General features: G+C 44.3%; 1 protein-coding gene across 4 annotated transcripts in view; it reads left to right on the forward strand.

Annotated features, from left to right (window-relative positions):
- LOC147033580 (E3 ubiquitin/ISG15 ligase TRIM25-like) overlaps window positions 1-16,889 on the forward strand; it is an 81,433-nt gene that overhangs the window by 30,573 nt on the left and 33,971 nt on the right. For all 4 annotated transcript variants that reach the window (XM_085856693.1, XM_085856675.1, XM_085856702.1 and 1 more), the window contains exons 3-4: window positions 5,103-5,198; window positions 13,656-13,889. In XM_085856693.1, coding sequence (XP_085712819.1) covers window positions 5,103-5,198; window positions 13,656-13,889 — 330 coding nt within the window. The remainder of the gene's footprint in view (window positions 1-5,102; window positions 5,199-13,655; window positions 13,890-16,889) is intronic.

A 16,889-nucleotide genomic window follows, 5' to 3' on the forward strand; every position in this document is an offset into this window, starting at 1 on the left:
ACTGAGCTCGACAGTCTTTCTGGGGAGATAGCACGTCACCTTCGGTCGCTCATTGAACAGTTCGAGCACTATTTCCCTGAGCTGGATGTGCAGTCCTTTTCTGTGGTTCGGGACCCTTTCACAGCTCCACTGGACTCGATTGCTGATGAAGATGATACAGCACAGGAAGAGCTTGTACAGCTCCAGCAGGATTCAGGAGCGCAGGCTCTTTTGCGGACGAATTCGTTTTCGACATTCTGGTGTAAAATGCTGCCATCGTACCCGACCCTGTCACGGTGCGCCATTAAGGTTCTCATGCCATATCCTTCATCATACTTTTGTGAGCAGTTGTTCTCCACCATGGTGGTGATTAAAACAAAGTACAGAAATCGCCTAGCAATGGAGCATGATATGATCCTGGCATAAAGCACACCCAACACTTCTCCACGAATAGAGAAGTTGGTTTCTGAAAAACAGGCTCATCCTTCTCACTGATATATCTAAATGTCATTCGGACTAAACTTCTGAAACATTCAACTGTACTATTTGGATACTGTCCGCTATTCTCCGTTTACTCGTCTATGAAAACATGACGATGGTGAATAAAGTAAACAGTAAATGTTCTTGTCATATGACATCTTATCTTCTATATTATGAATTGAGTTTTGAATCTTTTGGGTCGCGTGATGTAGAGAGGTTCTGAAATTGGGTCGCCACTAAAAAAAGTTTGAAAACCACTGCATTAATCAGACCGGATTCTAAAATCCGTAACAATATATATATATATATATATATATATATATATATATATATATATATATATATATATATATATATATATATATATATATATATATATATTCTATTTGTTGTTTTTGTATTTTTTTCCCCCTCACGGGAGGGGGCATGGGCTTGATTAAAACACACACAACATCAACCACACAACCCCCCCTTGACAAGACCCCCACCAACAGCACTCCGTACACATGCACACAATCACCCATGAATGCTCAAACCACCAAAAAGTCCGACCAACATCCCCATACCCCTCGATCTCCATAACTTCCAGGTACGTATCTAATTCTAATTTAAACTTATCTACTTTTTCTGCTACCTCTACCTTTCCAGGGAGACCATTCCATGCATTAACTACTCTCTGAGTGAAAGTCCCCTGCCTTCCTACCATCTTAACTCTCCTCTTATTTACTCTCAGGCTATGGCCCCTGATCCTATCACTGTCGACTCTGTTAAATACTTAATTCATCTGCACTTGTTTTATCTCTACCTTTCATTATCTTAAACATCTCTATCATATCTCCTCGTAACTGCCTCCTTTCTGGTGTATAAAGCCCTGTGTCCTTGGCCGCTTCTCATAGCTGAGTCGAGCTAGGCCCGGAATCAATCAAGTAGCCCTGCGCTGAACCCTCTCAATGGCGTCTATGTCCTTCCTGAGTTGTGGTGACCAAAACTGCACACAATATTCGAGATGTGGCCCTCACTAAATTCCTGTACAAATGATCCCCCTCCAAATACAGCCTAAAACCCTATTTGCTCCACTTATAGGTGCCTGGCATTGTGCTGCCTGCTTACCTCCCCAAAATCCTTCTCCTGTGTGACACGCTCCAAAATGACCCCTTGTATCCTGTAATCTCCATTTTCATTGTTCTTTCCCATCCCCAACACCTTACACTTGCTCAGGTTAAATTACATCTGCCAATATTTTGTCCAATCTCTGCAAGTATTGATACTTTCCTGAATCTCATCAACACCCCGTCTGCTATCCACCTCACCTCCAAGCTTTGTGTCATCTGCAAATTTGGAAAGCTTTCTCTTTACCGCATTATCAAAATCGTTGATGTAAATAATGAATCGTAATGGTCTGAGTACTGATCCCTGAGGTACCCCGCTACTTACATCCTCCCAGCAAGACATCCTCCCACTCACAGCCACTCTTTGCTTCCTATCACTAAGCCAGTTTGCAATCCAATTAACTACCTGACCAGCCACTCCACAAGCCCTCACTTTGGCTAACATCCTCCGATGTGGTGCCTTATCAAATGCCTTCTTAAAGTCGAGATATACTATGTTCACTGCCATTTCATCATCCACCCAATCACACTGCTTCATAGAACTCTAAAATATTTGTTGAACAGGAACTACCTTTGGTAAACCCATGCTGACTACCTTTAATTAGTTTGTTTTTATGTGCAACTAAAATGGCCACCAGTCTACGAGTCAGCCATCTTTGATCAGACCGCAAAATAAAGTGAGGTGCACATGTATGCAATCATGTGCACTGTGCTTGTGTCAAGTTTGAACAAAATCGGACCATGCATTTCTGAGAAATGGTTGGGGGCACATTTAAGTAACAAAGTGGCCGCCAGTCGGCCATTTTGGATGTGATCTCGAAAAAAAAACGACGTCCATATGCAAGCCATCATTCATTACACTGGTCAACAACAAATTTGTTGTCTGCATTTTTTAAGCTGATTTAGGACGAATCTGATGCGCTGAATCCAAAACTCACATTAGTTTTGTTCAATCAGGTCAAGTTTTTGAGATATGGCCACATGTCGTTTTTTACATTTTTGTTCACATGTACGCATGTGTGGAGCATTTTAGAAGAAGTTGGTGGGGGTAAAATGTCATGTCAAATAATTGTTTTGATTGGAAATAATTATTTTAATGACAAGAAGTATTCAGGTACGATAGTTCTGGGTGATTATGTCGAAAAGGGATCAGTTTGAAGTCATAAAACCTCAAAATCTTCCAAAAATTGGTGAGGCTGAAGTTTGGAATTTGGTCTGAAGTTTGGAATTCCCATGGTTTGGAGGGAGCCGACAAACCATGTCACTGACTGCTACTTCTGCGCTGTTGATGTGTCTGGAATCAACAGAAAGAACCGGGGCAGCCTCAAGTATCCTGATCTTCAATCAGCACGTCGTCCTGTAGCTCATTGTGATGCAATTCCAGTGCCTATCTTCGGCGAACTTCCTGACATTAGTGATGAAGATGCCTCCAGTGTTGAAGGACATGAAGAAGAAGTGGTTCTTGAAGATGATGCTCCACATCCATTTTCCCAAAAGGAGTTGAATGATCTAGTTCGCGACCTCAGCTTGTCAAAGGACTCTGCCGAACTGTTGGCATCCAGATTGAAGGAAAAAAACCTCCTCTCTGACAGTGCTCGCATCAGCTTCTTCCGCAACAGGCATCAAGAGTACCTCCGTTTTTTCTCTGAAGAGAAGGACTTGGTGTACTGTGCTGATATTGCGCAGCTTCTGCTCAAGCTTGGAGTGCCACAGTACGAACCCAAAGATTGGAGACTGTTCATTGACAGCAGCAAGTGATCACTGAAATGTGTTCTGCTACACAACGGCAACCAGTTTGCCTCTGTACCCATCGCTCACTCTACTACACTGAAGGAGAAGTATGAAGCGGTGAAGTACGTGCTGGAGAAAATTGGTTATGATCAGCATAAGTGGTTTATTTGTGTTGACCTGAAGATGGTGAACTTTTTGTTGGGCCAACAGTCTGGCTTCACCAAGTACCCATGTTTTCTGTGCATGTGGGATAGTAGGGACCGTGCTCAGCATTACACGAAGAAGGACTGGCCTGTGCGGGAGGAATTGGTGCCATGCAAAGAAAGGAACGTCATCAACGACCCTCTGGTGGACAGAGACAGAATACTCTTCCCACCGCTGCACATCAAGCTCGGCTTAATCAAGCAGTTCACCAAGGCTCTGGACAAAGATGGTGACTGCTTCACTTACTTGTGCCAGGCTTTTCCAGGATTGACCATGGAGAAGTTGAAAGCTGGCATCTTTGATGGTTCTCAGATCCGTCAGCTCATCAGAGATCCAGAGTTCAAAAACTCAATGAACGAAGTGGAACTGGAAGCGTGGAAGACATTTGTTTTGGTAGTGAAGAACTTTCTTGGCAACAATAAGGCCAGAAACTACGCAGAACTTGTCAACAACATGCTGACTGCTTTCAGAAACCTGGGCTGCAACATGAGCATCAAGATGCACTACCTATTTTCACATATGAACCGGTTTCCTGAGAACCTGGGTTCAATGAGTGACGAGCAGGGGGAGAGATTCCATCAGGACATGAAGGAGATGGAGACCAGGTATCAGGGTCGCTGGGACGCAGTCATGATGGCTGACTACTGTTGGAATCTGAAGAGAGACCTCCCTGCCGCTGAACATTCCAGGAGTTCGAAGAAACGGAAGTTCAAGCCCTGAAGTTTGAACAGTGGTGACGCAACATGCAATTTACTTGTACTTACCTTTATCAATGCCCACCATTCAGATGACAGTAATCGATGTTTCTATCATGTAATCAATAAATGTTGTTGGCAAAACATTTTTTTTTCTTAAAAACATGTTTAGGATGATATGTGTTGACAAAAATCAGCTGATAATGCCACAAAAATGTAATTGATTTTGTCACAAGATCTGATTTTTTCAAATCAACTTAGCACAAAAACCTGACCTGATGGAGAGAAACGGATGCCATTTCCTGATTCAGCAGTGCCAGTATACCCTAATTCACTTGTAGAAATCTAGACAACATTCAGAAAGTAAAAAAATTGTTGACCAGTGTTATCTGTGTGCCAAGTATGAACAAAATCCGTAAATGCTTGTCTGAGAAATGGTTGAGGACGTGTTCGACACCGGGGTTTTTTATTTTTTACATTTAAAATGGCTGCCAGTTGGTCATCTTTGATCACATCGTGAAACAAAATGATGTGCGTCTGTATGCCATCATTTGTTGTCTTTTTGCCAAGTACGAATGGAATTGGTCCACACATGTCTAAGATATGTTTGCGGATGCACGCACACACGGACACAAATATCGAGACCAAACCCATAAGCCCCCATTGGAGATTAAGTCCAATGGGGGCCAATAAAGCATGAGAGTGTTTCTTTCACTATTGGGAGTATATTTATCATGCATCTTTTTGAAAGCCCGACATACTTCTCGAATTATGGCAGTTTATGCAGTCTGTCAGGCTGCTGGGGCATTGTGCGACATGGTAATTGCAGCATTCCCTTTGTCTTATTGTTTCACAACAAAGGTGCACATTATTTCTGTACTGAACCTTATTTATTTATTTGCAGGGCATTTTGACTGCAAAGTGTCCTGAAGTATCAAAGTCAAAGCAGCACGTTCAGTCCCAACTCCATCAGCTGGAGAATGAGGTGAAGGATACACAGGTAAGAAGCACAAACGCCACCTCTGCCCATTTCCACACTTGCCATCCGATCACTTAAGCTTTACAACCATTTTATTCCAGAACCAGGAAGGTCTGATTTTTTTTTTCCATTTCAACCGAACAGAGATGTGAAAGTTTTCTTCTTGAAATGCTGTGTAGTTGTTGCTTAAATCATGGATGAAAGTCTTCCGTATGTGTATGGAAAGCTATATTTTTGTAACGACCAAAACGGAGGTTTCTGTATTTCGTCGTCAGAAAAACAAGCCGCGATTATTGGAAATTGAGGTGCTATTCCCATGTGCTGATTCGATTATTAATCCATTTCATCCAGTTGGAGTGCAATGCTAACACATCATGGCCAGGATTACTTGAATGACTCCCATGGTAGTTTTTTTTTTTTAATGAGATAGTTTTGGTAGAAGTTAGCCGGGTTCAAAAAAAATGCTTGTAAGCATGTTCCCACGAACAGACGTCTGTCAAGTAGGAGAATGGCTGTCTATGTCGGTAAATATGGAAATGACGTCCATTGTTGGATTTTTCCCATTGCCGTTCCTTCCGATGAACTTCATAAAAAATACCGAAGTGCCACCTTTACATTGCAAGAGGTAAAGACATGATTCTGCTGTAAAAGCTGATGATGTCTGTTGGTCACGATGAGGTTTGTGACCACATTGATGAGAGATCAATAAATCCTAACAAGGAACTTTGATGCAGGAGGAGGCCAATTTTGCCCATCATACCTGTGCTGCACCACCACCACCACCACCACATTAAATAAATCCGTCAGTTTCACTGGGGGCAGGTGTGGGTTGAGAAAATTGTGGCAGGCCCAGGGATTAAATTATAAATTATAAATGCAAATAAAATCAATATTTTAAAACGAATTTGTTTATTACGACTTGCAACTTTGCCTTGTATCCGTGGACTGGTATGTACTTGCTGATCCCCTGCTGGAGGGGGTGGATAGAATTGTTAACTCCGTGTGTCTCTTTTTCGAGAACATTTCCAATTTTAACCTCCCCTGGGGATTTGCAATTCAAGCCATGCCGAAATGGTTTCTCACTTACGAAATCTGCAATGGCTGGTCATCACACCAATAATAGTTTTATTGTAAGAAGGCACAAGACGAAGAAAACAGAGAATCCTGGGACAAAATATTGATGGACATGATAACTGGCAGATAAATTAATTAATAGAATACACTCTATCCGATATAACGAAAATCCACTTGATACAGGAAATGTAATCTAATCAAAATAGCCACGAGCGCACAACAAAGGGTGTGAGGCGAGATCTTTTTATCAGACCTTATGGCATTAATGAGTCCAATGTCTGCCAAGTTCAGAGATTTGCAAAAATCATGAGGGGAAGTGATTGCTCTGGTTTTCATGGAGTGAGGGTAATTCCGTGAAACCGCTCCATTACATGACGTGTGAGTTTAAATGAGACATTACATGAGGAGGCGAGAGAGAGAGAGAGAGAGAGAGAGAGAGAGAGAGAGAGAGAGAGAGAGAGAGAGAGAGACAGACAGACAGACAGACAGACAGACAGACAGACAGACAGACAGACAGACAGACAGACAGACAGACAGACAGACAGACAGACAGACAGACAGACAGACAGACAGACAGACAGACAGACAGACAGACAGACGAGAAGGGAGGTGAATGCTATGGTTTTACACCACGAGCGAGGGTGATTCCGATAAACCTCTCTATTGCATGACTCGTGACACCCTCGCCCACCTTTATCAAACACTTGTATTAAAAGTCATGCCAATGCATGTGGAATTCAGTATTCACTTATTTTATGATGTCAAAATGCTGGATCAACGAACTGAAAATGATCTTCCCTGCAATGGATGTTCACGTGAAATGAAAAGAAATTCTTCCGCAAATATCACTTTCATTTGCATTGTTTTTTTTTTGTTACAATTTGGACATGATCACCCCCAAAATGCATATTTTGACTTCAATTTTTCTAATTTTTTTTATGGGGTGGTGAGGGCATGCCCCCTGTGTTGTTCCCAAGTTTTAATGTAAAACGTGTACAGTATTCATGTTTTGCCTCGTGCAGATTCATATTTTGCCTCATGCATGTTTATGCTCTGCTCATGTGTCACGTCATCTCCGCTGCAAGTGAGCGAAAGTGGTGCTGCCCTGTCTGGCGGAAGGGGTGGTTGTATGCGGAGAAGGCACGGTTTTTAACGTCACATTCGGAGTGCTTTAAAATAAGGGAAAAGTTATTTAAACGTCTGAAAGTGTTGGTTAAACTGCCTGGAACATTCTTTATTCAAGAATCGGGACACGTAGGCCATTACAAGATACCCTCGGACCACCAGAGTAAGGAGGTGTTTTGCTCGTTACTTTCCTTTTCTGCAGTTTCTGCAGTTTCACCCATGTTAAATCTGCTCATTTATAAGTGGCGGAATTTTTTTTTAATATATTCTTGCGGACCCTGGGTCGGGGGCAAGAAAACCACGAGGGGTGGGGGGGGGGTGGCGTAAGCTACCTCGGTTTCCCACCAGACTCCAGAATCGCAGGCTGTCACGCACGAATAACTCCGTGATGCGGCGGGTTACTAATCGACTGTAAACGCCAATAACTCGACCACGTGACTTAGGGCCCTCCGTCTCATGAATATCGGTTACCTAATGGTCATGTGATCTAATTACTGGGGAACACACCCTCGGCATGCCTTGTTCAAACCAGATCACCTGACTGAATCAGATGCAGTCAAGCGTAACTGCCCAAGGACGTACCGGCTAACAAAATAGATTGTTGGGGGATAACTTTCTGGCTGAGCTAGGATATGAACCATGCTGGATCAATGAAGGAAAAGTCGAAAACGAGCTGGGAACATGTCTACACAAGCATTTATTTACAATTAGGTGAGGAAAGGTATGTGGCACAGTGAATGGGGTTTATTATTATGTACAGCAGGGATAGCAAGGAATTTGTGGGGTGCGACAAAAGGCAAGCAATTTACAAAAGCAGACACAGAGCAGACTTATCTTGTTAGAATTTTTACAATCTTAATTTATGCTCCGACAGGTGCCGTCACATTCACACACCCGAGGAAGATGAGATAGCCAGAAGGAAAGAGCAGATGAAGACTAACGGCCTCGCAATACCTGGCGCGGTTGGTCGACCAACGCAACCCAGTACGCTTTGGGGGAGGTAGGAGGGAGAAATACTGGTGTTTAAGGTGTGGTGTAGTGCAATATGTGGGGTGTGTTGTTCTGCCAGAGGAAACTGTGATTGCGAATCAGTAATGGATGTTCTTTTGTGCGTCCAAAGGGGACGAGATAGTGGGGTGGAAAGAGAAAGGAGAGAAGATCCGTGAGGCTAAAGATTCCTAGCCTAGTATTGCAAAGGTCTGTGAGTGTAGCGTGTACCTCCGTGGGACGCTCCGATTGAGCGTTCCCACCTCAAGAGTCGGCTCGTTATCTCCTGAATCACTTTGCCAGGGCTCATGGAAACGTGTGTCCACACTGGTCCCCAGAAGAACGTGTGTCACACACCAACCACGATTGTAGTTCCAGTGACGGGCACACAAAGAGGAGCAGTGAAGAAGGTGAAGCAGAGAGGCGAAAACAGAGGGCGAGGCAGGCAGGCGACAGAGGGTGGATGGCTTCGTGATCTGCCTTTTATAAGCCCTGGGCGAAAGGTTGGGGGACGACCCGAAGGGAAGCGCCATGACCTGAATCACGCTTCCCTATTGGGCCACAGCAGTCCTCGCCACGCCCTGCCAGGCTCCTGGGGCCGGAAGAGGTCTCATTCACACATCCAACGCGACACAGCCCCGGAGCTCCGTACCAAATTCCCAGAACGCTCTTCCCGCGACCCCCCACCATCACCCCCATCGCTGCCCGTCTTGCCGTGTTCTGGCGACTGGACGAGGGTCATATCAATCCCGCGTGCACATTCGCGGAACCTCAGGCAAGATGTGGCTGGTGCTGCTGACGTTCTTGGCTTGTCCCCGCATCACGCGGTCCGAGTAACCTGAGCCGTGCAGCATGCCTCTATTTAGTGGCGATTGTATCGATACAGAGGTATGAGGAGGCGCAGGAATATTTTTCCCGTGTGTGGGAGATGTTGGTGGTCGAGGTGATAAGTTTTTGGTGAGCAATGTGAAATGTTGTAAATTGGCGCGCAGATTTGAATGAAAGGGTGCGCCATGCGCGTGCTGCACAGTATCTATTGTGTTTCTTTCCTGGGAGGCTGCGCGGGTGCTTGTTATTCATACCGTGTGTGTTTGCTTGCTTGCTTGATTTTATTTGTTCCATGGATAAAAGTAAAGGGTTGAAATGGAAATCAGGATTGAATGGAAGTTAGAGATATCATAAGACCGAGCTATAAGACCCACGCAACGCTCTTCATCCCGTTCACCCACTAGACATGAGGGGAAGATCTGACTGCACGGAGACTAACAAAATAACTGCCTGGGGATCACTGTATGTTGGGTGCCATTGCTTTGGAGGCATGTGGTTTTGCAGAACCACGACAATATATAGAGTCCAGGCTTTTGGAGGAGTGACAACACTGAATGGATCAGGACATAACAGAATGAAAAGAACAGCGAAAATACTGAGGTCGGGTGGGGGAGGGTAAAAATATATAGAGTGAGACCTTACGGAATTAAGAACATGGGGGCGAAGAAGATGGATATGTCTGCAAACTCTCATTCATAGAAGTGGAAGGAAAAACTGGAAATTTGGAAAGAGATGGGCTTTGGGAGAGTTAATCGGGGTAGAAAATATTGTTACCTTTGTTTGGGTGGGTGGGGGGGGGTGGTGGAGGCAAGGCTCGATGTTACCATAGAGCAGATAGGAATGTATAGAGTAGCATGGTCTATGTACACGTAGTGCCGAGGAAGTTTTGAACACCAATAAAACAGAAAAGACTTTGTAGTCCAGTTTAGGTTGTTTATTATAAAATAAAATAAAAGTGACGCACGTGCGGGAAGAAAGCCTGTTGCAAATTCCAAGCAATCTCTCACTACATGTGAGGTTACATTGAGTATATATGTAATTTTAGCAAGGCATGGTTTACTCGATCAGCATCATTTCCAAGGAAACTGATCAATCAATGACAAGCTAAGAGATCTCTTGAGAAAGTACAGATGGGTCTTGTAGGGTTTAAAATCACAAACACAGGATGATAAACAGCTCCTGATCTGAGCCTCGTTCCAAATGGCCCAGACGAGGGAGTAGAGAGAATGTGACCCTTTGGTCAGGGCATATGTGTGCTATCAGAGTATAGATAAGGTTTAAAAAAAGCTTTTAGTGTTGAGAAGAATGTGCATACCGTGAACAAACCTCCCTGCGAGCTTTCCCAGTGCAGTAAAACTTCCTCCAACGTGGCTTCCTCGATCGCGGTTTCCAATATACACGCTGAATTAAATGCGTCAAAACTCCCCAACGCAAGGGTGTGTTTCGCATTTACGCGATTGTGGCTGGTGTTTTCCGACAGATTTATATCATTCTTATTCCTTGTTTCTGTACTATACTTTACTTCACCCTTGTCCACACAAGGGAGGTCTTCTATGGCTAAAAAGACCCCTTGTATGGACAAGGATTAATTAATATTTAATTTATACATACGATGATACGAGTCGCCACCTGCCATCATCGCGATCTGAGTTAGAATTTACATTCTGGATTAATTGCGGCAAAAACTTCCGGTGTTTTCCCAAAGATTTTATTCTTTTACTTTACTTAATTACTATTTCATTTATATACACGCGCGGCATGAGCTGCCACCTGTCGCCATCTTCGAACTTGCCACCATTAAGTGAACTTAAGTCGACAATTATTGCTCCCAAAAGACCCAATTTGAACCAACCAGACAAGAAGAGGAAGAATACAATGACTATGGAGGTCAAACTTGATATCCTGAATAAATTATCATCAGTTTCTGCTTCATCTTTGGCCAGGCAATATGGCATGAATGAATTGACCGTTAGGACGGTACGGAAGGCCGAAGATAAAATCCGTGCCAGCGTCCGTGCAGGAGCCTCCATCGCAACATCATACGCAGGAGAGACACCCTTGTTGAAAAAAATGGAGAAAAGATTGAGTGTCTGGATCAAAGATCAGAACCAGAAAACTGCTCCAGTTGATGGGCCCATGATAAGAAGAAAGGCCATTAGCATCTACAATGACCTGAAGAAGGAAGCCCAACCTGATGAAGAAACAGAAGAAACGGAGTCTTCTCCAGCACCATCATCATGCTTTCAAGCAAGCAGGGGCTGGTTTGACAAATTCAAAATTAGATATAACCTCCGTAATGTCAAGCTGGCGAGAGAGGCTGCTTCTGCTGATGTAGAAGCAGCTACAGAATATCCAAAAGAGGTTCAGAAGCTGATAGAGGAGAAAGGTTATCTGCCAGAACAAGTCTTCAATGCAGATGAGACAGGTCTATTCTGGAAGAAAATGTCCAATAGGACCCGGATTTCCAAAAAAGAACAAACTGTCTCAGGATTTAAAGCTGCAAAAGACAGATGCACCCTTCTCTTTTGTAGCAATGCTGCTGCGGACTTCAAATGCAAGCCAATGCTTGTCGACAGAGCAGAGAACTCCAGAGCTCTGAAAGGCAAGACAAAGTCCATGTTGCCAGTGTTACAGTATGTGATATCAAACAAAAAAGCCTGGGTTACTGACAAAGTGTTTGAAAACAACTTCATTCGTGAGATGAAGGGTTATCTGGCAAAGAAAAACTTTGCTTTCAAGGTGCTTCTTATTGTGGATAATGCACCAGGACATCCATCATCCTTAACTGAGTGCCATCCTAATGTTAAGGTGATATTCATGCTTCCGAACACCACATCGTTGTTGCAGCCCATGGACCAGGGTGTGATAGCAACATTTAAGTCTTACTATACCAGGAGGAGTTTTGCACACATCCTGTCTATGATGGAGAGAGATTCAGCTCGAACAGTCAGTGATTGTTGGAAAAGTTTCAACATTTTTGATGCCATTGTGAATAGCAAACATGCTTGGGAAGAAGTGAGAAGTGAGATCCTCAGTTGTTGCTGTTAAACGCTACGGCCTGCGATTGCCCATTATTTCAGAGGTTTCTCTTGTCGGAAAGAAGTGGTGAAGAGGATCATTGATCTTGCAAAACATATTGGAGGGGAAGGATTTGATGACATGGAAGAAGAACAAGTTGAAGAACTGTAAAAGTCCCATGTAGAAGAACTGTCCACAGCAGAACTTGAAGAACTTGTGACCCAAACGTCTCATGAAGAAGACAATGAAGAATATGACGAAGAGCCAGAAAAGGCAGAATTAACCACCAAACTGCTGGAGGAGCTCTTCAAGGCAACAAAAACTGCTCAAGAAATTGCTGTAAGGATTGGATCATTTTGTGGAAAGAAGCCTGAAGTTCAAGTGGGCCATAGTCAGCTTTAAATCCCCACACAGAACTTCACAGGGAGTTAAAACTGAAGGGAAAGCAAGTGCCTAGAACACTTCTTTGGGTGCACTTCAGCACCGTCCAGCAGCACTTCAACACCGTCCAGCAGCACTTCAACACCCAAACCTCCAACAACCCACCCCCACAATCCCCACCACCATCCTACACCCTTCCCCTCCACAACCATCACCCCCACAATACCCACAACTATCCCCACAATCATCACCCCACAATACCCACCACCATCCCACACCACATGCCTGGTGTTGACTTAATGGTAAGGACGGCCGGCTTGGAATCCTCAAGTCCTGAGTTCAAATCCTGCTCTGCTGTTGAATTGATACCAGGTGGGGTTGACTCAGCCTGTCATCCCTCCGATGTTGGCAAAATGAGTACCAGCTTGCTGGGATGATTGAGCCATTCGAGTATCCTGCGTCAGGGTGGCGACCTGTCCAGGATTGTGCCCAATAGCCCAGGAGACTGCTTTGGCAGCACTGACACTGTACAGAGTATGGTCATGATGGATGGATACACCCTCTTGCTCGTCTAATAATATATCCATGGATATGCAGTCTTGGAATATCCGCTGATTCTCAAGCGCTGTGTGTGTTCTGCGTTGGTTAAAGCACCGTCCTGGTACCCCTTGTGTGATAATCATTTGACTCTGCCAAAGGCCTTGAAGTGCTTTGACGTTCTATCAATACTTACATATGTGTGAATATTTATTTCTGATTAAGAAGTTGTTTATAATGAGTTTTTCATCTCTTGTGATTTTTATGTTTGATCAACGATTCTGTCTTGAAAATGTGAGCAAGTTAAAATCCATCTCTACGATTCTGGATTTGGTAAAAGTTGAGAATTTCTTTCATTCGAATCCTGAACCGAAAAAGCTTTACAGATAAGTGTCCATTCCTACTTCATTGTGTCCTTCCCAACCTGACCCCTTCATCGAAAACTCATTTCACTCCTTGTAAATTTTACATTTTCCCTCGAAGTTTATTGTTTACTCCTCACTAAAATCGAACAATAATTCCTTTCAGCACGTAGGCCAAGGGACTGAAGACCGGTTGGAGGCGAAGCGAAGGATGCTGTACCAATATGTGGATGAAGCTGTGGATCTGCTGAAGAGTCGGGTCCACAAAGTGCAAGAGAAGAAGCTTTTTTTGCTCGAGAAGCAGATTGAGAAGCTGCAGCAACAGATGGGGTATCTCTGCAAAGCAGAATCCTCACTGCAAACATCACTGCAGGAGCTGGAGGTCATTTCCTTTCTGGGGGTGAGTTTTCCTGTGAATTTATTACACCGCACGTGCGTGAAGCGAAAAGCGGGGTGAAGGAGTTGGTGCAGTTTGCATGTTATGTACAATTGGGATGAGATTCAATACAATTTGCCAAATTACTGCTAAACTGTGTGTTCGCTCTCATACGAGCCTCGACAAGGTATACAAAAAAAAAAAACTGCACGTTTCTTATTACTGCTAGAGAGAGATGCAAGATAATTTTTTTTACCTCAATGGTGTTAAATAAGGTGTTGTATAAGACGTTGCATCAAGGATTTTTTTTTTTCTACAGCCTTTAAAATATTTTTTTATTTAAACTGAATTATATACTTGAACACTGTGGAACACAAATCACCTTCTTGGCACTTTCATAAAGCTTCCCTTTAGCAGTACTTGGACAAAATATCACACCATTTTATGCCATCTCGACCAATCAAATAAGTTATTGACGGATTCGGATGAAACTTGGACAGGAGGGTGTTTGACAAGGACGAATCGATTCCATTTTGGTGAAGATCCAAATCCGGACACGAGAATTTTAAAATTTTATAAGTTCTTCTTCACCAATGAGAGATGGGGCCAAAAACGATATATATATATATATATATATATATATATATATATATATATATATATATATATATATATATATATATATATATATATATATATATATTGTTGTGGTTACCAAATTCGCAAACCACCATTCAGGTCCCTTAGGTGAGATATCTCGGTAAGTACATGTGTAGTTAGGCCCAAACCCGTTGTCTAGTGGGAATACATGTCATTTATGCGTGCTGCGACTCTTCAGGATAGCCGTTTTTCTTTTACTATCTTTAATTTGGACCAACCGCCATTGTTACCACCACCAGTCACAACATCAACCACCAACCACAACGCCGCTTCACCACAACCGCCACGACCTTCACGTCACACCTCGCAACCGTCGCATCGCCACCGTTCTTGCGCCGCTTGTGGGTACCGGTGTTGGACTCGTGCAGGGCGCGCGCCGAACAGCGTGTACAAAACCACGGATTTTCCACTTCAAAAACGGATCAAAAACGACACACGCCCACTTTTGTTCCGTCCAATCGGTGAGCGGGGGGCGATTTGGCCCCGCCTCCAGGGCGTTGGAGGGTGGTCGCTATATGCAAATTTATGGATCAAAAAGCATTCACGCCCACTTTTTCTCGGGCCAATGGGGAGCGAGGTGAAAGGTCGAAGGCAGAGGGTCAAAGATGAGAGAGCGAAGCCACGGGGCTGATATAAGCGACCGTGTTCGTCAGTCAGAGGAAGAGAGAGTTAAGACTTCGCGGGCGGTGGAGTTGGCAAGAAGGAGCTGGTCGTCGTCGTGTGCGTTGGAGTCGGAGCGGAGGGGACGGAGCTGTGGAGAGGCGGCGAGGGCAGATGAGGGGGTGCTCGCATCGTGCAGGGAGCTGCACCCCAGGGAGGCCGACAGCGCGACCTGGCCGAGGTGGAGACGCTCGTCGACGGGACTCGAGGCAGAGTAGGAATCCTCTATACCCCGAGCATCAGCAACCCCCTCCTGTTTCCCCCCCGCGCTGAGATAGTGCGACCAAGGGGGCCCCTTTCCCACCCCCTACCAGACACTGCCCGCGAGGCCCGCGGAGTTGAGGCACCATCGCCGCTCCGCGTCTCATCACCAGACGGGTAGGCCCGACCCGGTCTCGGCCTCAGGCCCGCCTCATCTTTGAGGGTGTTCTTTTTCCTTGGTTTTGGGTATGTGTTGTCGGCGCCGTCTGTGAAGTAAAATTGTATAAGTGTTGCCGTCTGCTCGCGTAATCGGTATGAGATCTGCATTGTCGCATTTGCTTTTTGTGTAAATTGCATTGTGTTTTCCTTTTCTATGTGCTTTTGGTGGAATTGTATATGTGCGCTTTCCGTTCATCGCGAATAAATGTGCTTTGTGTTGAACTGTTTCCCGCTTCGCTTCGTCATTTCTTTCATTGAATCCTCATCTTGCTTCACGTAAAGGGTTGGTAGTGGGCTGAATACGCCCGATAATTAATCGAACCGTCGAGGTCGACGAATAACACCGCTCGGTTATCCCGATAGTACGGAACGGGTCGCTTAAGTGGCCCGTGTCCGAAGTCGACCTGCGGCGAGGTGCGATCGCCCGGTCTACCCTCCGCGTGGGTACTTAGGTAGGTCGAATTTGGCGAGCAACCCTATCCCACGCGGGGGCTGATTGGCTCGATCGCGGTGAGACCGAAAGGTCCACCCGTGACTGGTTCCCGGCGTTAGTCCGAGAGGGTCACGACTGGATTGTCCGTCCGGTGGGCGACGTGCCGCGATTCGAGTTACGTGGCCGTCAGCACGCCGGCGGGCGCGAATCCGTAACAATATATATATATATATATATATATATATATATATATATATATATATATATATATATATATATATATATATATATATATATATATATATATATTCATGATATTTGAAAACATTGTGGATGAGTTATGACAAAACTGGGTAGATGAGTTGGTTAGGTGACAAGAACAAGCCGATTAGATTTCGGTTGAGGTACGGATTCAGATCCGACCTATCAGTGGGAAACAAAATGTAAACTGTTCAGCCTGGCGGAGGTATGCGCTCTACCGAGTGAGGTTCTTATTACAAATGTTGTAATGTTTAATTGAAAATATTCAAGAAGGCTGTGCCAAGTCTGTTTAATCATGAACGTTCATGTGTTGAGAGCCTATTGCAGGCTCATGTTGAGGCCAATGCTTTGTCCAGTAATTTTAAGATAAGGTGTACTTTACAATCCTTAGAAATGAAGAACCAGGAAGGTATATAAATCCACTAATCCTCACATAAATGCACACCCCACAATACCCACGACACATGTCGTGTGTAAATCGGAGCAGGATTTTTATTTTTATGACCTAGCATTCATGTGTTTATGGAACTTGATACATGGTGTAGTTTGTCCAGTTACACATTTATATAAGTGGTGAAAGTGACATGTGC

The sequence above is a fragment of the Eptatretus burgeri genome, chromosome 2 (genome assembly GCF_056783735.1).
Source record: "Eptatretus burgeri isolate ZD-2024b chromosome 2, Ebu_testis_v1, whole genome shotgun sequence".
Taxonomy (NCBI): domain Eukaryota; kingdom Metazoa; phylum Chordata; class Myxini; order Myxiniformes; family Myxinidae; genus Eptatretus; species Eptatretus burgeri.